Source organism: Ammodytes marinus (genome assembly GCF_949987685.1).
Source record: "Ammodytes marinus genome assembly, chromosome: 12".
Lineage (NCBI taxonomy): Eukaryota > Metazoa > Chordata > Actinopteri > Uranoscopiformes > Ammodytidae > Ammodytes > Ammodytes marinus.
In genome coordinates, this window is record NC_137216.1 from 16546832 (window position 1) to 16572268 (window position 25437).

At 40.9% G+C, this 25437-nt stretch overlaps 1 protein-coding gene across 1 annotated transcript; it reads right to left on the bottom strand.

The window, feature by feature from the left end:
* Positions 1-1889: 1889 nt before the first annotated feature.
* LOC307258791 (bromodomain adjacent to zinc finger domain protein 2B-like) lies at positions 1890-25437 on the bottom strand (the record flags this gene model as incomplete). Its single annotated transcript, XM_080038443.1, has 36 exons — positions 1890-2465; positions 2599-2742; positions 2886-3181; positions 3399-3545; positions 3901-4033; positions 5144-5349; positions 5525-5679; positions 5816-5971; positions 6127-6415; positions 6993-7636; positions 7751-7895; positions 7992-8054; positions 8173-8413; positions 8953-9027; positions 9527-9750; positions 10201-10455; positions 11365-11505; positions 11638-11703; positions 12803-12835; positions 13076-13120; positions 13233-13298; positions 14092-14157; positions 14438-14499; positions 14587-14679; positions 15176-15386; positions 15936-16037; positions 16233-16341; positions 17412-17472; positions 18578-18865; positions 19215-19860; positions 20610-21095; positions 21721-21930; positions 22084-22268; positions 22448-22579; positions 23199-23381; positions 25287-25437. The coding sequence occupies 36 exons, from the start codon at positions 25435-25437 to the stop codon at positions 2321-2323; spliced, it is 6654 nt and encodes a 2217-aa protein (XP_079894569.1). The 3' UTR covers positions 1890-2320.

Below are 25437 nucleotides of genomic sequence, written 5' to 3' on the forward strand. Positions count from 1 at the left end.
GACCTGCGCAACTATGACGCGCGTCTTGCTGAGCGCACAACAAAAATGCTGCGCGCTCAGCAAGCGGAGATGGCGAGGAGAGGAGAGAAGGCACGTACAGTAGCTCAACTCGTCCGTGTGCTGTCCGGTGCTGTCGCAGACACAGAGTGCAAATTAATACCACCATCTTGTGACAGAAAGAATTGTAGGCTTACTGTTTTGGTACTTTCTGCCAAGGAAGCACTTCACTCACAAGGTGGCGCAAAGTGCTCAAATATAGACGCCTGACCTGAGAAACAAAAGAGGAGAGAACTGACAGACTCGGGTGTTCCGATAGGCCTATATACGCCTCGTAAAAATACAGAAAAAGTCACAAACCTCTCATCACAAAATTGCTCCTCTTGGAGAATTTGTTTCTTGAGGTCCCTCCTCTTCCAGCAGGTATAAAGACCGTTTATCTCGGAGCTGTTATCGGTCATGTGACACCTGACAGCTCACCTTACCCTAGCCCCCCTAAATACAAATCTTTCCACTAAACACAATGACCTAATGAGGTATATTTATTCAAAGTTACGTCATTAGTGGGCTATACAATTTGACGAATAATTAGTAAAAAAAATTAAATAAAAATCAAGAACAGACCTGAATGAAAGTCAACACAAACTGTGATAAGAATTTTCACAAACTCTTTTTGGACATACCTGTGCCAGCACTGCAAGTTAAATAAACAGTTTGAGGTGAGTTTAAAAAAGTGCTCTTTCATGTATCAGCATGTCCTTGTGCATGCTGCATGGTGGATATTTCAACAAGTTTGGAATTAACTTTCTCATTACAAAAGATTATATTACAGAATCCTCATAAGTTATCATAAGCAATAGCACAATTATAAGTCTTTACATGCCTATTTAAACTAATATTTACAACAGACAAATTGGTTCAGTGTTACATGATGGAACGAGGGTGACCCACAAAGGTCTAAGGCCGGCACTGTTCAGTACTGGCAAAAAAATAAAATAAAAATGCTTTAGCTCCATTTCCCTTTAGTGTATAGGCTACCCTCATTAGCCGAAAAAGAAATCTATCAAATAAAATACATGATTCAAATATTGCAATTTGATTTAAATGTTAAACTTATTATAATAATAATGAGCTTAAATAAAAGGTGATAGTGAGAGCCTGACAGTATTATTTTGAAAAAACAGGTTTATTTTTATCTGTGCCACACACCCACTATTTAAAAATAATATTCCCACAAAAAGTCGATACTCATTTCACGATATTCATAATAAAATACAGTTACTTCAAAGTCTTCTGACTTCAGCTGTCTTGAGAGAGACTCCTCCAGTGGACAGCAACACTGTCTGACTCCCAGCTGGATAAAATCCCAGTGCAGGTTTCACACCTGTCCACATGAAGTCTGACAAGAAACCAGCTGAAATACTTGGCGGTCAAACACACTATATGCACCACACCACTGCTTTTTTTTCTTTTTTTTTAGGGGAAAAGCTCTAAAGAGTTTAACATTTTGTGTGAAGGTTTCCTACAGTATATTTTGCAGGACACACACATACAGTACACACACACTGACAATAGAAAAAAAAACTCACTCTTCCAAACACTGTTTAGAGGTCAGAGGTCAGGCACTACAATACTGAGGAGACCACAGTGTATTCAGTTAGCACACGTAAAGTACAGTATACAACAAGTGAAGTGCTACAATCATCATTATGCATTAACAATATCTATATCAAGAATGTTTGCACTGTGCACTCTGTACAGGTTGGAAATAAACACGCAAATAGTGTCAGTGATACCTCCTATTTTAAATCAGAAATGCAAATGAACAGTAGTGCTGCTGGCACCCTATAGTCAAAAAGCTGTAAACAATCTTTTTTTCTTTTGGATTGGCTTGATCATTTGTCCATAAAGCATATTTTGACGGTTATTTTTTCAAAGCTGTGTGCCATTTTTTTTATTTTTTATTTTTTAAGGAAAAGACTGACTAACATAAATAATTTAGAAAATAAATACACACATGAACACTACGCTATAGTACTGATGGCAACAAAAAAAGAAGAAGAAAGCCAATGACCTATCTACAGTGGAATTCTTTTATTCCCAAACTCAATATTGAGTCTTAAAGTCAGTGCATTTTGACAAAGAAAACAGTATTGCACTTTGAGATATTATCCATGAAGTGTTTTGTCGCAGCAGGAGATTTTTTTCCTGTCGCAATTGCACATTGTAGTAATTATAACTTTGTACTAATTTAGTGTCACAACACTAAATATGCAGTTTGATATGTAGAGTGTAGCATAGGAAGTCCTCGCTGGAAACTTTTTCACTGCAATTCGGTCCATCGTTTATCTAGAAATCTCCTCATGTTGTGGCCGGCTCGTCCGATTTCTGAATCATCTTCATTGAATCTTTCACAGTTCTCAAAAACCAGGTTTACATCAAGAATGAAAGTTTCCAAATTTGAGTACCTGTAATAAAAAGGTCTTATATTATATATATTTTCATTTGTATGCAGCATCCAATAATAATTTATTTTAAAATGATGTACAATCACATAAAAACATGGCTAATATTTCTTTACATTTAAAAGAACAAACATACTGGTTGTTGGTAAGCTTTTCTCTGATGGTGGAGAGGTCCATGGGCTTCTTGATGACCTTCTTGTATCCAGGCACAGCTTTGTGGTTGACCGGTGTGAGGAAGGGCCAAGCATCTGGATGTGTTTCCAGTTCAGCCAGCAGCACTCTGGAGAAAACAAGAAGATGGTATGATATGAAACAACATGTTAAAGTATGTTGACTCTCAGGAGCTTATCTAAACATTGACAATGAGAATAATTAAAAAGCTGCTTGGTCCTATGCATGCAGTGGGTAAGTGTCCTTGCGTACCGGCACATCCCCAGCCCGTTTGTGTTGTTATCTTTGGCCGTTTTTGCTTTCTTTGCACAGCAGGAGGGGCTGTCATGCCCGTCCTGGGAGCTGGGTGGGCTGTCGTCTCCCTTCCTCCTCTTGAACTCCTTGCCACCTTTCTTTGGCACGATGTTGCTGCTGGCAGCCTCCTCCTCTATGACGGGCTCCACCACCACAGATGGCTTGCTGCTGTTTCGTTTTACCTCGCCGCCTTTCTTCCCTTCTCCAGCTGTTCGGCTCTGTTGCCTCCTGCTCCGCAGGGATTGACCACTTTCCTGAATGACAGAACGCACAGAAAAGACTGGTGTTATGGAGACACACAAAACATAGCATGTTCAAATCAATTCATTGGATCTGTACATGTGATACGACTAAGTTATCACTTGACAATTACATAGGGAAAGGCCCCTTAGAGATGCTGTACTGGTAAAAAATTATAAAAAGGTAAGAGTCTCATTCCTGCAAACAAAAGCTAAAGGCATGCTGCTGTACCTTCGCTACACAAGTGGGACAAAACCAGTCGCCGTTAGGCACCATAGTGATCTTGGGTTTATGGCAGTATGTGTGGCAGCCTTTGTCACAGCTATCACAGAGTAGGAGCAGTTCTTCATTATCTCCCTTGTGACAGAGTTGGCAGTACTGGAAACACCAAACATCAAATATATGTTGTTGTGAATTCATAACAATGACTTATTGTAAATTGATGCTGCTAATACAACTTTCCTTTACACCTTTAGACTTACACCAAGCCCCCTTTAAGGAACACAAGCTGTGCAGATCTATCACATTATCCATAATTGTTTTAAAGAGGTGAATGTATGTTCCAAGCAATTAAGTTTTACAAACCAATACTTAAATACAGTACTTTTGATGAAAAAGAACCAAAGGCCATGCAGCCTAAAATATTCATCTTTTAAAAATGGGGACATCTTAAGTGTAAGCTATAAATTGGTGTTTAAATGTACATATAATAAAACCATTAAGGCTCACTAACCACTTTAATGATGGATCGTTCCCAGGCAATGGATTTCTGCAGCTGCTGAATGCAGAGGGACAGCTGAGCTGAGCTGCGGATTTCACCGAGGGCTTTACGCCACAGCCTCATCCCCGGGGCAACCTCCTCCTCACTGTTTGAAGGCCACAAAAAATGAGACTGCAGCAAAACTGTACGGCAACCACAAAGGCAGTCTGATACATTGTCTATTACTGAATGATAATAGCCATTAGGGACCAACAAACCTGATTGAAGAGGGATTCAATCTTTATTGTTACACAGAACGACATGCTGCTCTTGTTTAACTTGGTTAAAGCCTCTAACCTGGTCTTAAATAGTAAACATCAATATATGATATCTCAAAGTTGGGTGTCTCAATAAGCTTTAACAAAAATCAGATTAAAAATAAATGATCATAAAGATTATAACACTTAGTTCAGGGGTGTCCAAACTACGGCCCGCGGGCCGCTTTTTATTGGCCCGCGGCCGATTTAAAAAATATAATGCAATATGGCCCTTTAAAAAAATATATATATATTTATTTATTTATTTATTTTTTGCATTTCTTAGTTAACCCACCAGTGCAGGGGTGTCAAAACTGATTGATTGGCCCGTGGCACATTTTAAAAATATAATGTAATATGGCCCTTTTAATTTTTAAATAATCTAAATGCACTCATTATATTACAGAGATATATGTCCCATAAAAGAAAAAGAGCACCAAGGCCATCCCAGAGGACCCTGCATAATATTTTAATTTAAATTAATATTATTATGGAAAATCCATGTGTCCTTCTCCAATAGCTTCTAATTCATCTAACACAGTGTTTACATTTTTTTTCATTCAAAATTCTTCAGCTTTAGCCTCTTAATTTCCCTCTCAAAGTGCACCAGATTCATGCATTTCACTTTAAAAACTTAAAAAAATCTCCCGGGGGGCATACCCCCGGACCCCCCTTGGAGGGGCGGGATCTCAGCTGGCTACTATTTTCACCAAGCTGGACATTAGATGTAAAAGCAGAAAACACTGGGTGTATCAGTCATTTGGATTTATAAATACGCCAAACTCGTTTTAGATGCTTACAATAACGCAACTAACTCCCCAAATTACACAGTAACAAGGATTTTGTGGATTTGGGTTTACAGGGGCTTTAAGGAGCATGATATTGCAAAGTATGTCTAAAATAGGTGTGGGATGAACCTTCTATTTACCACTAGAGGAGCATGTACGGTGACATTGTACCTTCGCTCGATGTTCCTCTCCAGCGCTGCCAGCCTGATGACAGCTATGTCCAGTGGATTGTTGGGCTGACGTACCACACTACCAGGGAGTTGGTCCAGGTTAGTTTCTCTCTGTCCTTTCTTCTCCGGAGCGGGGGAAGAGAAGAGCTTGTGTTCATGATAGACCAGATCCTCCCTCTCTGACTGGGGCTCAGGATTCATCCAGCCCTGCAAGGAAGACAGCAGGATAAAGGGCCATTACAAACAAAGCATTTGATAACAATGAGACAAAGTGAGGACCCAGTGGCTTATCCAAACTTATCCTAAATTAATTGGATAATTACCAATAAAATTACACAAAATGATGGACTGTGTACGCTGTACTAATATGATGAAAGAGTACCTTGACTTGCAGGCCAGCAGAGATGACTTTCCTCTCCAGATCCTGGACCTGCTGCAGCAGGCTGATGTCCACCTCCATGGCCTGCTCCTCAACACACCAACTCTCCACTGTCTCCTCACTCACCTCCTGCTTCTCTAGCTCCGCCACATCAAACACTGCCACGACAGATACCCACAAACAGTTAAGAAATCTCATTATATTTCATGTGAGGTGACCGATTGCCACGTCACAAAAGGTCAAATCACTGCTGACTCCTGACTTAAAGAGAGAGCAGAGGAAATGTGGACCAACCGTCTTTGCTGTTGGCGCAGAGCCGGGTCATATACTCCATATGCTTTTGGATCTGTTTCTGCAAGACCTTCTCTCTGATGCCACGACTATGGAGGGCCCTGACCAGGCTGTGCAGTTCCTCAGTGTCTGACACCCTCCACCAGCCACACAGCATCTCTGCCAAAACACACATTTGCACAAACTTTACATATAAATTGTTGAATTTGAGTAATATAAGGAAGTTGTATGTAATGAGTGTCTGTCAGATCAGTGGATATATTTAGCCTAGCTCATGTCATTTGTTTTTACCGGCAGTATAAAGCGAGTCTTACCCTCAGGGATGGGCTGAGGGCTAGGGTAAGCCTGGGGCTTGGCCCCCTCCACAGCAGGGAATGAGGCGGAAGCGGGCATGTCGCTCAGGGGCTCTGGGGTCTCACTCTTGTTGACAGAGTTGTTATTTGCCATGTAGAAGACCTTGTTCCCATTACCCTCTGCATGCTGTGAGGCCAGATTCAGCATGTGGGCTAGAGACGTGTCAGAGAGGGGTAGGCTGGGACTTGTCGCTGCACTCGACAGGTCAGACAGTGCCAGTCTGCCTTGATGACTGCCAGACTTTACATGCTGCGAAGACAAAATATAAATACAAACATTTTAAACAATTAACAGATGACCATTTTATGCATAATGTATACGGCAACTGCAGTGGTAGCACTTTAAGGTGGAGTCAGCGATTCTGGAGAAAGCTTGTCAAAATCACTTTTTATCAAAATCTGTGAATATCTCCTCACAATCCGCTACCTGTAAAAAAAATTCAGTGTTGATACACAGCCTAGGCTCTCTTAACGGGCACGTGCTACTGTAGAATATTGTGGGCCCCCTTTGTTTACATACCCGTTTATATAGCCTAGGATGTGTATTTTTCAACCCATACACAGCACAAACAGATATTCACTGATCTTTGACAAAAAAGTGTTTTGTTTTTTTCAAAGTTCGCCACCTTTAATAGTGTCCAACTTTTGGTTGCAGCTTGCCTGTGAAAATGCTAAGAGTTTTCATGCGTTTGCCGCAGGGTAAGAAATGGTCATGTAATAGGGATTAATACTTGAAGCAGATAGTCAGTATTCTACAGAAGGCACAGCGTGATCTGGAATAATTGTGAGTGGTATGGTGATAGAGTTTGTTTTGTTTATCCACCAACCTGAAGGACAAACGTCTGCATGTTATTGATCCCAGCAGGAGCGCTGGAGCTGGCTGTCGCCGGGGGATTAGGGGAGAGGGAGGAGGGGGGGGATTTGATGCTGCTGCTCTGTAGAGGAGAGGAGGAGGAGGCAGTGTTTGGTGGGCTGCAGCCAGAGGTGACCGAGGACTCGTCACAGGGAGAGCGAGGCAAGAGGCTAAACCACTGCTTGCTCTTTTCTGTCAGGGCCTTGGCAACAGCAAGCCGGTCGTCATGGAGGACGGACTGAGGGCTGCAGGTTATCCAGGGGCTGCTCTTGAGCACAAAGGGCACCGAAGAATCTGTTTTATCATTCAGTCCCTGCTGAGTGGTGGCTGAATGACTGTTCTGACTGCTGGGAGAATTGAGGTCTGAATCCTGAGCCATTTTGGCCATTTCAAGGAGTTTGCTGAGCTTAGATAAAGAGTGCGGTTTTTGGAGGAAGAGATTGAAGCTGTCTTTGTCCCTTTGCTGGCTCTCTGGCGTGGTTGTGTTGCCGTCTGTGCTCTGTGCCGGGCTGCTGGAGACCACTGGCTTGTCTGTCTCTTCCAGCTGCTCTTCTTCTTTTACCCTGATCTCCTGAGCTGTCCATGGCCTTTTCCTCTCTTTCTCTGCCTCTTCAGAACCTGGGGGAAACAAAATGAGAGCCAACGTAAAAACTCAGGCAAAGTGTACGCAAAAGAAAAAAACATTCACATTTCTATCCTGAAAAAAAGAGAAAACAGTTGTTTGGTTTGCACCTTCACAGCTCTCCATGCCTTCCACAAAGACGCCACCGCACTGAGGAAGGGCCCAGTATCGTCTCTTGTAGCGGTCTTGTCCGACCGGCGTGAAGCGCAGCGATTGAGACGAGTCAAATAACTTCTGTCGGATCTGACTCTGTTGCTGAAGGGACAGGGAAAAGTACAGCTGTTAAGATGAATTGATGATGCGTATCCTGAGAACCAAAAAAATAAAAATAGTCTCATAGGGTTAATTTACCTTTTGTGTTTTCTCTAGCTGTTTCTCCAGCTCCTCCATGCTGGCTGAGTGTACACTGTCGTCCTAAGATGAAAATAACTCATGAGTGTGAGGCCAGTGGAACCAGGCTGACATTTAACTATAATAAAAAGAGATGGATTTAGCCACGGGCTCCGGCAAAGCCATTGGGGCTGTCACTGACCTCTTCCTCACATATCTCTGCTTTCTTCCCCTTCTTTCCTCCACCTGCTTCCTCCTCCTCCTCCTCCTCTTCCTCTCCTTGCTCGTCACTGTCGTCTTCCTCATCCTCTTCCTCCTCACTGTCTCCTTCTTTCCTCTTGCTTTTGTTCCTGGCATTAGGGAGGACGGAGGAGGTGAGGCTGTCCTCCCCACCCACACTGCTTTCTCTCTTCCCTGTCTTCTTGGCATGGATGCTCCTCAGTCTTTAAAGACAAAAAAAATTGACAGATATTAATTTAATTTCATGTATTTGCGGCTCTTGACCATAGTACCATGGTATGGAGCACAACACATTCAAATAATTCAAAACAATGGCGTATGGCATGGACAAAAAAAAACACTACTTAAACAATCAAAGGACATTTTTCAAAAAGGCTCCTATTTTACCAATAACTTTAAGCCTCTCCGACCTCAAAAGCAAAATTTATTTAAACTTAGATAGAAAGTTAACATAACCTTTCGGCAGGTACTTTTTCCTATAATACATTTCATTTATATTATTACACTCAAACAGGACATGATACTCATCGCCAAAACAATTGTCATCACAAAGGTTACAATTTCTCTAATTTCAAATCAAGCCCTTTATATCTTCCAATGACCTTAGGAATTCTGGTGTTATTGACTCTGAAATTACAGATAGCCTGTCAGCAGATACTAGTTCAGTTTTCACAACATTTCCATGTATAGTATGCACAGAATGTACCATTAACCCGTTGGATAGATGATTGCTGATACTCACTTGCGAAGCTTTCCCTCGACAGCCCACTTATCCTTCCTCAGGTTGGTCATATGGTCGATGTTTTTGTCGATTTCACTGCAAAGCATCAGACAATAATGAAGTTTGGTGAAATAAAAAAAGATTAGCAGGATGCATTTGCCCCAGGCAGCGCAGCAGTGTGTTTCAAAGTGTTACAAGTACTAATGAAAAATGTATGAACATATTTGATGCAACCTAGTGAAACTGTCCATCAGACCACTATTTGAAATATTACGTTAGAAACCTTTGGTATGCTATTAAAATGAGAGCTTGTATGAATAAAACAAGCCGACACTCTCCACTCTCCGGCACAGAGATGAACTTGTTTGCTTTACATTAGGACACACTTTTTATACAGTGCGCTGAATCATTTTCACAGGCAAACACTGATTTGAACACAAATGTATCAAAGCCTTAAAAGGACAGTGATTTTAGACGTAGTTTTACTGTGAATAGTCCATTCAAATGTCTACACAAATTTGAGACTGCTTTATTTGTTAAATTGTAAAATTATAAGACAAAATGACAGATTGTCAGAAAGAGGCAGGACCCGCACCTGATCACAGCCTTGCTGCAGCAGAGCTCATTGACCAGGAACACTAGCATGGAGGCCTTCTGTGGCGGGCTGTGGGCCTTGAAGGTTTTGGTCCTGAGGCTGAGGGCCAGAGCAGCCAGCTCTGTGTGCTCACAGTGAGCCGCCATGTAGATCCGCAGGATCTCAGACACATTGCCTCTGTTGATCCCCACATTAGTCAGGTGGTCCCCCAACGCTGTCTTAGTCTGATAGAAACAAAGTGTTTCAAACAATGTTTAGACAAGTATTAATGCAATGTTATGTATAATCACATAAAAACATGATTATGCCCTACAGTACAGCATGGTCAAATGGCCTTGGGGAATTAATTAAAAATGGTTTGAAAGTGATATGCATATAGCTACTAACATGTAGTAAAAATTGATACCCTCCGAAACAGACCCTACATGTAGCCACACAGAGCCTGATTTCTGATGAATCCTTACGAGGTACTGTATTCTATTCAGATATCTTTTATGATACAAAACTCTACTTGCAAGAAACTAGTGACATTTCAGAAGCAGTGAACAGTGATCTGAATATATTTGACGGGCAGATAGTAGCAGGGTTGGGCCTGTTCTTGTGCACACACAGAGGAGGAAAAACTTATAATTTTACAATGCTATAAATTCCTCAGTGAATTAACAGACTCTCACCTTGTGACCTGCAGGTATGCCAGGATCACACACAACTGCAGAGAGCATGCTCACTAGCAGGTCCTGCACCTTGCCCATACTCTGCCCCATGTTGAGCAAGCCCTCCTGAAGAACACAGAGGTTGAGCGTGTTTGGATTGATGTCCAACCTCAGGACCTTCCCAAAGCTGTGGAGAAACTGCAGCACCACCAGGCAGTCAGAGAAGGTACTTCCTGGTAAGACCAGTCCAGGGATTTGGGACAACTCTGGAAGTGACTGGACAGAAAAAAAATAATTAAAAAAAAAAGATATTAAAAATGAGATACTTTAGAATTATCTTTATCCAGAGATTTCGTATAAAGAAAAGAATCCTCAATCAGACAATTACAAAATCAGCCTATGATCACCCTGAGAATATATTGAGAATTAAAGGACTTATGTCTCAGCAGTATTGAGAAAGACCCGTCCATGTGTCAAGTCTCGTAATGCTCTCTATAAAAGGTTTCACAATTGTTCAAATAATTTATTTAAAATCATATTTGGTTGATATCTTATCTTGTCCCTAGCTGGGCTTTAACATGTGCAGTATAATACAAATATATAGTTTTCATTATCATTAAACCACAACATACAACTACAGATATGAAAATACAATAAAATATATATCAGGTTGTACACATACTAAAATACACATTCACCAAACACCAATACTCTATTATAATCGAAATGTACAATTAATTGAACAATTCAAACCACCTCTGTCTCTGAAGTCCTGGTATACAACATTTCTGAATAAAGGCCAGAAGTATTTTTATTTGCATTCATCAGTATCTGGTCAGTAATAATCTGATTGGTGTTATGCCATCAGTAGCCACTTGGTGGCAGTGTTTGGACCTACCTGCTCTCCTTTTAATCAATTCCAGATGCTTTCAGTGATATTACTCATCTATTTTGGTAGATCTGATATTAAAACAATGGAATCATAAATGTGTCAAAAGCATTTCTAATCTGCTTGTTTATAGCTCCTGCAGTGATTACATTGAGTGATTCCCATGTCGTTTCCGTGCTGGTGAAAAAATCCAATCTTTCCACACACATTTAGTCCACACAGATGGAGACTATCCACGGTGACACACATGGACTAATTTTCATCTGCCAGCAGCCTCCACATTGTGTGGTGATTACCTTACGATCTGCTAAACACATGTCTTCATTTGGCTTCTTCAGCTCCCTCGCTTTTTCCAGTTCCAGTCTTCTGAGCTCCAGCTTCCTCTCCTTGTTCATCCGTTTCTCATCCTTCTTCTCCTTCTTCAGACGGTCTTTCTCCTATAACCGAGACAAAGCAAAAAGCATAATTGACACAGTTGCGAGACTTTCACATGAGATGAAGGGAGATTTCTTTTTACAGTGTAGCAGAAGACAGGGGAGGGAAATGACCAGGAACAAGTGTTGACCCACCTCTGCCTTCTTACGGGCCTCCACTGCCTTCATGAGCATCAAGTGCTGCCTGCGTCTTTCCCTTTCCTATCAGGGCACCAACACACACACACATAGTTTATAACCTATTCACAGGGCTCATATATGCAATACACACGCACGACTGCCAATTACATGCACAGTAGAAACAGAAACACAGATATCCATTCACCAACAATCATCCCACAATCAAGACGTTGCACATTGCACTGTGGTTAACGTGTAAAAACACACAACAGTTAAACCAAATGGAACACAATGATGGACAAAAATAAAAGCTTAATTTGCCAGTAGTGATGCATACGAAAAGCATAAGCTCAAAGTTAGAAACAGCCATTATTACAGTGAGCATGTTGGCAAGCGCCGAGCAGGAGACTGAAAGGTACAGGCCAAGAGTTTTAGAATTATTAGGCAGCAGATATTTAGTGTTACAACAGCAACAACAAGCAAAGCATTGAATCTCTCATCAATTCAAGGATAATTCATTTTGTATGAAACTATCAAGACATCCTGGAGATCAAACTTAAAAATTATTATATGTGAACTGTGCTATATTTACAGTCTAAACTACAGGGTCAATCTCTTCTATAATCACCTCCTTTACAGCGTAGATATATTTAATGAGGATAATGCCGCAAATTTAAAAAAAAAAACACAATAAAATATTAAAGTCTCAAATAAGGAAAAAATTAATAACAGAAAGCATCCATTAACTCAGTGGTGTAAATCACTGGCAGGATTGCAAGCTTTATATGGATTTTACTCTGGGTGATGGATTAGAAAGTTGGCTCGCATGCTGTAGAGTGAAAGGATTTTGAGTACCTTTAATTAAATCAATCCCAAAGCACAAACAATCTAATAGGTAGCTGGTGTTCTCTCAAGCTGTCAGAGTGCTTTGCATCCTGTGTTGTATTTTCTGTGGAGCTAAGGCATTTTTTGATCTTATCGGGGCAGATAATGGATGCGTTTTCTCTGGGAGACGAATAGCGCAGACGTATGCAGTGCACTGTTCTGGAAAAGCCATGCGGAAGGATGTGGTAGTATGACTGCAGCCCAATGCTACACTTTTACGCATTGCTATAATGGCAACCATTTATCACGACAACACGTTCACAATATGTTGTTAAATGTACAGAAACAAACATACCCATACCATATCTAGTCTATGCCTCTCCAACTCCTGGGAGAAAGAGTTGGCAAAGTATTAAGAAATAGAAGAATCACACATGAAAATCAATGCAAGAAAAATCAGACCAATGCTAAGGCTAAATAAAGACACCCAAGAACCAAACATTTGACAGGATATACTGTACATTATAATTGTATTAGGCAACAACAAATGATCATCTCCAAGAAGTTTTTGTTTTAACAAAGAGTTAGAAGGGCTTTTGTATAATGTGGTCGTGCACAAAATGCCTACCTGGTGCTTCAGTATGACAGCTTGCAGCCTTCTTATCTCCTTCTCCTTAAAAAACAAAAAGATTAACTCAATTAGAAACCAAAACCTACACACACACAAATGTATATAATTGTAAGTTGCGAGGTGAACACATGTTCTTAAATGTCATCTTTCTCACCTTATTGCGCTTTGCAGACTCCATTATTTTGGCATTGGCCGCCTCCTCTTTTTTCCTTTTTTTCATCTGTACATGTAAAACAGATCATAAGGTCATGCCCCACACACAAATGCATACTGTTCATACATCACAGGAAAGCTTTAAATGAATAAACCCTTGATGGTACTTGATTTTTCTTGATTCAAAATATTAAGTTAAAATAATAAAGGACCAGGAATATCATCTTAAATGTGTTGAATACATTTACACCTGGTTTGTAAAAGAAATGTTAAGTGATGTACTTCATATAACATGTAGGTATTGTGTTAATGCCGTCGAAAAAAAATCAAACCTATTGGAATTTTGAGCAATGAGATGATTATTTCCTCCCATTAACACTGAAAGACAAATAGTCTGTGGTTATTACCAAACACCAGCAGGCAGGGAGAATAAATTAGGCAAACTACTAGCGGTAATTACAGCCCCAACAAAATCCTGTTAAGAGCCGCTTGCCAAGCGTGTGTCAACTGAAATTTGATTTATAAGAATCAAATACATCACAGCTTATATTAGAGAGGGAAGGCAAAACAGGTATTTCACCTAGCCAAGCTAAACTCTGGGCCTAATTAATGAAGTACTGTATTATGCATTAAGCTCCATCACGCTTGGAGGAGATTTTCATATTCAATGGTGCTTTTACAAAAAAAGAAGCTGGAAAAAAAACAACAACTAAGCATTAGTCACATGTACTCACTAGATGTGACCAGAAGTAGGAACACACAATTTACAAATAGCCTTTGGTCTGGTTTTAAAAAAAAATCCCATCAACAGCAGAAAGGAAGTGTTTTAGGATGTTTCTGCAATAACTTTCAGGACAAACCTCGAGAATTCGCTGTGCACGGAGTTCTTTCTCCAAACGAATTTGCTGAATGCGCTTGATCTTCTCCTGGTAAAAGGGGATGAGGGGAAGATCAAATGAATTAACAAGTCAAGCATGTTATAGAGTGGCGGCTGGGGTAAGCGGTGTGAAGAAGTATAGTGGGTCCATGCAGATGAGGAAGGCTCAGCGTATAACCTCCTCCTTATACAATTTCAAAAGCAATTCAACTGTGCCTGAAACATTTTCACCTTGGAGCACACAGAACGGAATATGAACGGAGCAGCTGCAGACAGTTATGAAGCTTTGCATGGGAAATTAAACAATGCACGCAAAGACAAATCCTTACTTGATGTTTAAGAATCTTCATCTGCTCCCTCTTTTTCCGCCTCTCCTCTGCGGCCATTATTGCTGGAAGACACAAAACAAATTAGGCTTGCACGCAGCATCCTGGTGTAGCTTTAAAGAGAGGAGTCGTGGGAGGAATCAGCCGCTCACCTTGTTGCTTCTTTGCCTCCTTGGCTGCTTGTGCCATGGCCTGTTTCTCAAGTTTTCTCATCATCTTGATGTGAGCTGCCTGTCGAGCTATTTCTGCAACATATTGAAATGTGTTGTTACTGAAATCACAGACCCTACCGAGTTAAAAACTTTAACAAAAGACTGATCTACAGATTACACTTCCCCAAATCCCTCTCTACAACCTCCACAGAAATTGCCTAAAGTTTTTTGCAACAAGCTACTGTTTTTATATGCAATAATGGCGACATGGCTTATTGAGAAATCCTTATTGCTGCATCTTCTTAGATCGTTTTTTGCCATGTGTAATTGCAGAAAGAACCCCTGTACAACTTGATTTGGAGGAAATGAAAAAAAAAAAAAATGCTGTTAACTTCTGCACAGCTTTTAAACTTCCTCAAAGCCGAGCTGGAAATATCATGAGTTTGAATCATTTTATGTCGAGTTGTCCAATTAAAGAAAAAAAAAAGGTAAAATCAAAAAAACTATACTGAAACAAAGACAATAGTTCCTGGTGTGTAACGGCTGATTTTCTCTTGAACAGACAGTTTCTTGTAGAATGTAAACCGACCTTGAGCCTCCAGTTTGCGTAGCAGCTTGGTATCGCTGACATCTTGGATATTATTTTCACCAACATTAAGAGGATGTATTTTCCATTGTCTGGCCCCAGTGCCATCAATTATCGGCTGCTGCTCAGATGTCGTGCTACGGCTGCGCCTCCCATCCATTGCTATGATTCTGGGAGTGATCTCCTCCTCTGCCAACGAGATCCACTGTAAACCCTGCTTCATTTCAAAGGAAAAGGAAAGAAGGAGAGATCGCTTTAATTTGTGGATTTTGATGTTGACTGGCGTAACTCCTTCAAGCTCCAGCATTGAGGCTGTGTAGGGAATACACAACAAGCCCGATTCTTATTGTACATCTGGAAAAAAGAAGACTATTTTCCGTGCTTAAAAATAGATATTAAATACAATTTTAACTTATTAAATAAAGAACTCTGACCATGAGCAGGTGTGTTCATTTATATGATTTGGTCTCCACAAAAATGTGGCTGTAACGGTTTTATCTCTTTTTAACCTGGTGTTTTCAGCAAACAAATATGTGCACTGAAATAACGGTCAACGCAGCTTTATCAGTTACAAATTACAGCATTAATGTAGTATACAACAACAGATTGTAATAAATATTACATTTTATGAATTATTTAACTTTTCCATCAATGATTAAATGACATATTTTCTGTAGAAGAAATATCAACGGGGAATAAACTAAACAGGAATTCTAGTCACGTCAGTTATATTGAAAAAAGAAAGTAGTAAAAAAACCTTTACCTCTGGCCCTTCTCTGGCTTCATAGAAGTCACCAACTTTGATTTTTGTACTGAAGCTGAAGTTATCCCGTGAGATTTCAGTGATTCCATTCCGCATTAAGTACTGCAGAGAAAGAAATTATGCATATTAAATAAAGCATGGTTGAGAACTTCCAGACATATTAACTGGTCCATCAAAAAACATAATTTCCCACATGAGGGCAACTACATAATGCTATTCTGATGGAGTGAGCATGTGAAATGATTTAAGGCTTTAGATCTACTTTCCATACAATAGAACTACACATTGTAGAGTTACCTTCATTACGTCAGGATACTGGCGTAGCTTCTTCCCACATGGAGCAAAGTAAGATACCTCTCCTTGGAGACGACCTGCCGTGGTCCTGACTCGGGTCTCTCTCTGCCACCTGATCAATGAAATAGAAGGTACTTCATAGTTAATTATTTAGCACACAAACAATATCATAACCACTGTATAGCTGTATTCATTCATCATTAATATAGATTTAATAAACTGAATGTTTCCCCATTTAAGTCCCATCCAGCAGTTGAATTATATTGTGTCAATATTTGGATGGATTATTTCATTTGTTTAACAGTGTGTAAACAAGGAGATAAACTAGCTAAATTATGTCTGTACAGCTACTGTGTACATGTAGCCTGTGGCCCTTTCATTAATCACACTCCTAAATGGCCACGGGCCAAGTCGGGAGACCCATCAGTTCCCATGAGCTTCACCGGAGAGAGCAGCCATTGCTTCCAGAATGGACATATAGGAAAAAGGCTGATAAACAGACTTGTGGCCTCTGTTTCCTGTGAACCTGTTGATGAAAAACATCCCTGCAAAGATGAAAGGCAGCCCTGTGTTTCCGAGGCTGCAGAATTTGTGGGCAAGGAGCTGCTAATGTTGCATGTCTGTGTTGAGGCTGGATGCAATTAACCCCTTGATGCTGAATTGGTGGGCCTCATTTCATTTCCTGCCCACTAGGACCTTACTGCTCCAGACTGGGGTTTTTAAAAGGCGCCTAAAAAGGAAGGCACAAAGTTTTTTTGTGGTCTACTCCTACTTACCTCTTGATGAAGATATCTATGTCCTTACATCAGGAACGGGTCTACTAGTGTTTTAATAAAAAAACATACACAGTATTTACCATGGGAAAATTATCTGAGCATGATTAATGCCTTCTGCACCTACTTTTACACATGGATATGCCCCAACTACAGACGACAGCCAAATATTGTGCCCATGGCGTTATGTCAGTACTTGTTGAAAGATTGTTGGCGGCTCCACAAAAAAAAAAAAAGATGACCGCAAACGACCTTTTAGGAGAGAAAAGGTCACTTGTCAGGCCTACAGTGAGCTGACATTTCACCATGACACCGATTGCATAAACACAAACAATGCAGAAAGTAGAACAGCAAAGACAAATGGAACACCGTTTCTTTTAATATGAAGTGCATGCACAATATATCTCACCCAAATTCAAGGGGCAGCCGCAGAATTCTCTCATCCGTAACTCTCCGCCTTTTCCCTGATCCTACAAAACAGGAGAAATGACTCAGCGCTTTTCACACCTCCAGGGGGGACCAAGCAAATCCACAAACCTGCCGTGTTTACAGATAAAGCCCCTACACACAATAAGGAGGGGGTCGTATTTTGCAAATAGAAAACCTCTAATGGAAGGAGACCCTGTGTTAGACATATCAATGTATTTAAGATGGTTATTTCATACAGTAAATACATTGCCATTCAACCAGGGTCAGTAGAAGTTGTTTTTGGTACAGTATAGTAGGTAAGCTTAATTCAAGGACAGCAGCACCCTATATGCATGGTCAACTCCAAACATTTGACAACAGTGAACAGACTTTCTGACCCAAATAAAAACACAATAACGCAGCTTGTACAGCAACAAGGGCCCTACCGCTGCTGCCATCACAGTTCAGTGGTTTAAGTATTGGTGGTGTAAAATACAGTTACATTTCAAATTTTCTTAATGTGAAAGTCTGTCAATGCTTCCTTAAAATCCTCATGAATACAGCACACAGCTGTGACCCGGTCCATATTTTTCTATTAGCACATATCAGGACTAATAGAACAAGAAATAATAATTTCCTATTGTGGCAAGTCAGGATCCGCCTCTGTTACTGACGTAATACGCTCCGTGACTCATGTAGGATCAAGATATATAAAATCATCAGACTGGATTATCAAAGCTGCTGGGGACCAACAAAAACAATGACGCAACCAACATTATCAAGAGGGTTATTTCAACCCGGAGCTATGGAGAAATCTATGCTGTCATATCGGAGTCTTTTTCTGCTGATTGGTTGGATAATATGAATAAGCAAAAAGAAGGGTGGACAAAGAAAATACTGCAATGTTATCCGAGTGAGTAACACTTTCCTGAAGCCTGAATCACGCATTAAAATATCCTATTAAAAATGGTACAGTAGGGGCGCCCTTAGCTCAGTTGGTAGGGCGTCCCTCCCATGGGCCTCGGCCAGCAGCGGACCCGGGTTCGATTCCAGCCCGCGGTCGTTCTCTGCATGTCACTCCCCTCTCTGCCCTATTTCAACTCTGTCTCTACACTATCAATAAAGCATAAAAATGCCCAAAAAATATCTTAAAAAAAAGATTTTTACCTGGCTGTGTGGCATAGGCGAAGGATTGTGGTGATTGGTTGTTTGGGTTACTCAGTGGCCCTGCGCTGGTCACTGTGTTGGGGCTGAGTATGCTACCAGCTGTACTAGGAGCCCTGATGACCTGCAGGTTAAGCGGGGAGCAGTCGGCTGACGTGTTGGAGGAGGCATTGTGGGTGGAAATTGCAAGTCTTTTCCGAGGGGTCCTCTCTGTGTCACTATCTGTCTCACAGCGCTCCTTCGTATCGTGCTCAGAGCCATCGGAGTCACTGTCCAGGTTGCTCTCCGACTCTGCAGGCCATTTCGCGACACAGTGGGAGCAAAAATTATATCCACATTAGCATTCTCCTCACAAGCAAAGCATACAGACCACTGCTAAGTCTTAGAGAAAAGCCTTATCCAACAGTTTGTATATGCAATATCAATGGTATTTCTTCATTCATTTAAAAAGGTGGAGTCAGCAATTCTGGAAAACTTGGTCAACGCTTGTTGACAAAATCACTTTTTGTCAAAATCAGTTTACGTCTCTTCACGATACGATACCTGTCCGTACTGTGTGTGGTAAAAAATAAATCTGGTGATCAAGCATTCTCCAGAATCCCCGGCTCCACCTTTAAAAGAAAGATATGCTCAATCTAACCTGAGAGGCTACTGCCTGAATCCTCATCTTCAATATCATCTTCATCGTCCTCATCATCATCATCATCATCATCATCATCATCCCAGTCGTCTCCTAAAGAGTCGTCCGAGTCCTTGCTGCTGTGGATTTCAGAGCCGCTGCCTCGGACCAGGTCTACAGGTGAACCGGACAAGCTGGATTTAGAGAGGCTCTTTCCTGCATGCCCATACTTGGTAGTGGGAGTCTTCATTGCTTTCTTAGTCAGACCGTATGAGGCAGTGGTGGATGCAGAGCTGCCCGACACCTCTTTGGCACCGGTGCTCAAGTTGATGGGCATGGGATATGGAGGGCTAGAGGCCGCCATGAGGGGCCTGCTACTGGAGGTGCTGCTGCTGCTGCTCTGGCTGCGGGGCTTTGTGATGAGGGCCAGAGGGGCCTCCTGAACTGCGCTGTGGGCCCCTCCGTTAGAGTGTTGGTTTAGGAACAGATTCGTGTCGTTGCTGTGCGGGAGAGATGACGGTAAATGACTACTCAAAGTATCCGACCAATGTTTTTGCTGCATCAGCAACGGTGAAGAAGATGCTGAATTCTTGTGACTTTTATACCAGTTCTGGCTCTTAGGTCGCAGGGAGAAATCTTGCGTCACAGAGTCCTTGGAATGAAAAGGCTTTGGAAATAAAAAAGAAAAGGGAAAAAAATGAAGAAATAGGAAGTAATTACACAAACTGTCACTCACATTACATTGCTGTGCGATGCAAAAGAAGGAGTTTAAGGTGTAATAAGAGACGGGGACAATGAAGATCAGGCTTGAGCCTGTCAACAACAGTAACAAAAAAAAAGAAAAAAAGGCTGCTGTTGAAAAATATTTGAAAAACATTGTTTGGCTTGATGCCATTGTGTGACTTTAGCTGTCAACTTGTATTGGTTGCTATTGTTATACTCTGGCAATGAAAAGCCTGTCTTTAATGTACCACCATCATATGAGCGTTATGGACTGCTACATTTACCCACGGCCTTTTCAAAATACTGACAATAACAGACCGATTTCCCTCTCTCCTGATAACAAACATGCCAAAGCATAACAGAGCTAATTGCTTGTCAATTTTGTGTGAAGTACTCCCAACAGAGCTAAATGCATTGTCACTTCAAGTCATGTAGCGGTCAGACTCACATGCATCATAAAAAAAAACCCTGATAATAGGACTATAAACATTCATTTTCTGTTGCATTGTGAATCCACTGATTTGTATTGATTTTATGACAGAAATAATAATGGACAATGAGTAAAAATAACTATTGCAAAAGAGGATGAGAATTATTTGTATGCTTCATTACTGTTGTTTTGTTCCTTTTGCAGAATTCAGAAAAGAAAATAGTTTTGAACGCAGCAAAATGTGAATTACTATCATAACTCACCTGTTTCGATTTAAAGCTGTTCAGGTGCGATGATCTTTCATCCGGTGGGCTTCCAGTGCCATCAACAACATGGCTGTGCTTCGGAGAGGGCGTCAAGAATCTACGTTTGTGTTGGGGCTTTCTTGAGGCTAACATGGGCAGCGGTGGATTGGGAGAGGAGGAGATGGGGCTCTGCTTTGGCGAGGACGAATGAGAGAAGTGCTTTGGCGAGGTGTAATGAGGTAAGCTGGAGAAGGCTGGGCTGTGGTTGGGTGACGACCTGCAGGGCAGAGGAGACTGTGCTAGGGGACTACTGCCCGCTGAAAACCTGTTGGCCTGGATGACACTGATGTGCTGCTGGCCTTCCTCTGCTAAGGACTGTGGCAGGCGGTGGTACGAAGTCAAAGGAACAATGTCACCGTGACTGACTTGAGTTGTATTTCCGTCGGCAGTGCCACCACATCTCTTCTTCTTTTTGCTCTCAGAAGTGTGTGTCTGTGTCAGCCGCTGAGTAGGAGGAAGAGGGAAGAAAAGGAGGAGAAGACAGCATGTCATGTCAGCTCCTACTGAGAGTTTCACACAGAGTGGAAACCCTGTCAGCTAGCACATACATCCAAGCTCGCCACCCACCACCGCCTTTGACAATCTAACATTTACTAAAAGAACAGTGTTACACAGGGAAAATTCGCTTATAGATACTTTTTATATTTTTTATTTGTAACAGAACTTTTCCTCATAAAAAGGTGGAGTTAGCGACTCTGGAGAACGCTTGTTGTCAAAATCACATTTTGTCAAAATCAGTGAATATCTCTTTACAATCCGCTACCTGTCTGTAGTGTGTGTGCAATGACAAAAAAGCCCTGGTGTTAATACACAGCCAAGGCTCTGTTAAGAGGCATGTAAACAAAAACAAAATTCTTTGCACACGCAGCAGTATGTACAAGTAGCGGATTGTGAGGAGATATTCATTGTTTTTGACAAACTGATTTCAACAACTAGCATTCTCCATAATCGCTGACTCCACCTTTAAGTTTCATACCATCCTAATAATATTCTTTCATGCATTATTCTGAATACGAAAGAAAAAAAGGAAAATCTGTCAGTCTTTTTTTTTGCAAGAAGCAACTCTTACCTTGACTTTCCTTTTCACTGGAGTGTCTTTTTCTGAGTCTGAGTCCTCACTGTCATTGCTCTGATCGTCCTCATCTTCATCATTGTCCTCCTCCTCATCCTCAGCCATGTCATCACTGCTGCTCTCCTCAAGATCGCTGGAGCTATCGGACAATGATCCTGACTGACTGCCGCTCAAGCTGGAGATTTCTAGTGGTCTTTTGTTGGATTTCTACATAATGATAAAAGGAGACAGGTGCAGTGAAGTTACTTGCAGTGTAAGGCATACTATATATATATATATATATATATATATATATATATATATATATATATATATATGCACGCACGCACGCACGCACGCACAGTATATATAGTATTATACCTTTTCTTTCATTTTCTGAATGGTCGTCGGGTGCAGTTGGCCCAGGTCCTGGCTGCTCTTTTGACTCCCACTAGTGTTGGCTTTAGTTTTCTCCTTGTTTCCCTTTGTTGGAAAGGAACTGGTGTTCACAGCAGAGTTCCCAGTAGGAGAAGAAGCACTCCTACCATTCACTGATCCAACCGCTCCTACAGAAACTGGCATTGTGCATTTTTCTTTAGATGGATACTCAGAGTTCAACACATTAGGAGGGCAAAAACGTGCCAAAGTGTTAACATTAGTATTTTGTTGCTAGACAAAAATATGTTTATGGAATCATTCGTTGCAGAGACTTTGACTTGGCTTTAAACTAAAAGTTGTTATTTACCTGAGGGACGTGACTGCAAGTGAATGGGACTGTGGCTCTTGAATGTTGATGCAAACAGAGGGTGCAGACCTAGAAGAGGAGGGAAGAAGGCTGCTGCTCCTCTGGTATGTGCCTCAGATGACCGCCACCAGTCTGGGAAGGAGATACTGTACAGTTAGGCATAAATAGCCACTCTATCTAGATTCAACCTGTTAACAGCACTAAGCACACAGTTAAAAATATAGTTCTGCTTTGATAACATGTGCATTCCACTGATTGTGATTTTTTTTTTTTTTTTTTTTTTAAGTTAAAGCAGAGGTCATCTGATAGGAATGTTACAGATGCAACAGTTCCCCAAGGGCAGTATGCTTTCTAACAAGTTAGTTTGTTTGTGATGAGTATCATGATATCACTTAAAAAGGATGCAATAAAGTATCACTTATTATTTTGTGAAAATCTCAGTTTTCCAATTAAATAAAGAAGGATGAAAGATCATATAAAGTTCTCTCTTTGATGCATTGAAGTTTCAAATGTAACCTTTCAAATTAAAACAAGGAATGACAACAACAGGTATTGCTTACTGTTGCATGTACCTGCTTGGTAATTACATAGCGTTGTCCTTAGTGCACACAGAATTTCACAAAATGTTTAATCCGGGAATAAGCCAAAATTAGTTTAAAAAGAAAGTTTTAAATTTAACTTAACCATTAAGCTTAATTTCCTCATCTCCTCGAGTGATAACAAAAAAACATTGCACCTTGAGCTTCCGTACCTGGAAATGTACCAAACTGGGAGTGAGCAGCCAGGGCAGACAATCCCAGACTTCCTAAACCTCCAAACTCAGAGCCTGAGCCCGATGTGTAGAGCCCAAAAGCTGGATGGCTGACCAAAGGAAAACCATTGGAGCTGGGAGGCATACTCAAACGTTCATCCCCCATTACCTGCAGCAAATGGCCTGGAGAGATAAAGGACACAGATCCAAGAATGCTTGAAATATGGATCGATTGATTAACATATATTAATGTATTAGTTATTACCGCTAATCAGGACAGACAGTTCTCTTTATACTATTAACATATACAATACATAAATCATATTCTGGCCATAACATTCAATTTAAAGTAGTTTAATTCATTGTTATGGTCACCAATGGTTAATATCATTATACCGTTAAGGACCTCTTCAGACCAGCTGTCTGTGGTTATGCTTGATTGTTTACGTAGATAAGAAACCGGTGAGTGTAAAAATCCATGCATGGTAAAAAGGTCACCTGCTGAATGTACAATAAATAAAAGACTGTGACACTGAGGTAAATTTTACCAAGAAAAAAAAAAATCTAGGCCATGGCCGGGCTTTTTCTCAGATGCCAATATGGAATAAGTTCTTACTGGTGTCAGATTCAATACGGGGGTGCTGCATAAGAATATTTCTTGGGTGAACTCACATAGTGTTAAAGCAATTACAAAGCTTTTAAGAATATGAAACCTGGAGTATAATTCCATTCAAAAGGGGGGTAACCCACACTGAGTGTGTGATATCGTTCTTCTTCTTCGCACTGGGGATGAGAAATCTCTTAAAAGAACTCAATTTACTTGATAAGTGCAATGTGACTACAGAGGTGCCATCGTGTTTTCAGCATTAAGTGTTCAGTCCAAAATAAATTATCAGAGAAATTCTCCATGCACGTTTGTTGTGGGGGTCTAAATCATGAATAATTTATGAAAATGTCTCTAATGTGTTCTTCATCCTGATAGCATGAAAAATAAGAAAAAAGAAAAAGAAAAAAAATAAGCACTTTTTGGAGCATCTTATCAGAGGGGAAAAAAACAATCACAAACCACCATATGTAAATTTGCACATTATTTTGTGGTCAGGGGTAATCTGACAGTTTATGCATCACCGCTGCTCAATGCATAATGGCTTTGACCACAATTAGTATTCAGAGAAAACAAGAGGGTGTTGGCGGCTGCATGCCCACTGTGAGGCTGACAGACGCGTCAAATCACACAGGATAAACTGGAGCTAAAGGTTGTCAAAAGACATCCACAAGGGCGTACTAAGCTTTTAAATTGTTGGCATTCATTAATTCAACAGCCTTTCCATTTCCTATCAAAATTGTCATGTTAAGACTGTGAAAAGGTGTCTTAATCCCCTTTATTGTTGCACAATTTTAATTCAGTGTTTTCCACAAAATAGAGTTGGACGGCCCCTCCGAACAGATTTGCCTCTTCTTAATTTTGTTCTCTCAAAAGCTTGTGTGGAAGTGTAGTTATGAAGTGCAGACTGGTAAAAGTCAGACAAAAATGGTGCATTCATTTACATTTATTCATAGCTTGCTAATTGAATGCTGTCTTGTCGGTGACAATTAAAAGGTTTAGTCAGAGATTCTGGAATAAGCGTGATGACCAAATCCCTTGTTGTCAAAATCAGTGAATATCTTCTCACAATCCTCTACCTGTCCATACTGTGTTTGGATTGTTAATACCACATTGACTGCATATAAAAGAGGTTAAAATACACAGCATAGGCTCTGTAAACTGGTATGTTAAAAATAGTATGTATGCCAAAGCTGGGTATTATCACTGAATTTTCTTTCAGCACACACATAGTACCGGCAGCGGGTCATGAGTAGAATTCACCGATTCTGACAAAAAGTGATTTTGAAACCAAGCATTCTCCAGAATTGCTGACTCTACCTTTAATGCTGTTTGCAGCACCCTGCACACGTGAACCCTAATCTACCTTAAATCATTCATCAAACTTGTCCAAAATGTGGCCTGGATGACAAAAATAAATGAACTAAATACTTGATCTTTTGCCTACTTTTTGCAAACATCTAAGCCGTTGTGTGTCTACATACCACAGGTGGTGTGAGGGGAGCTGCCTGCGGGGCTCGGGGCAGGGCTACACTTGGTGGAGGCTGGAGCAGGGGAGGAGCTGGCTGAAGAGGAGGCCATGTGAAGGGCTGACGGGGCTGATGACGGGGGGGCCAGCCGCTCTCCAAACTCCAT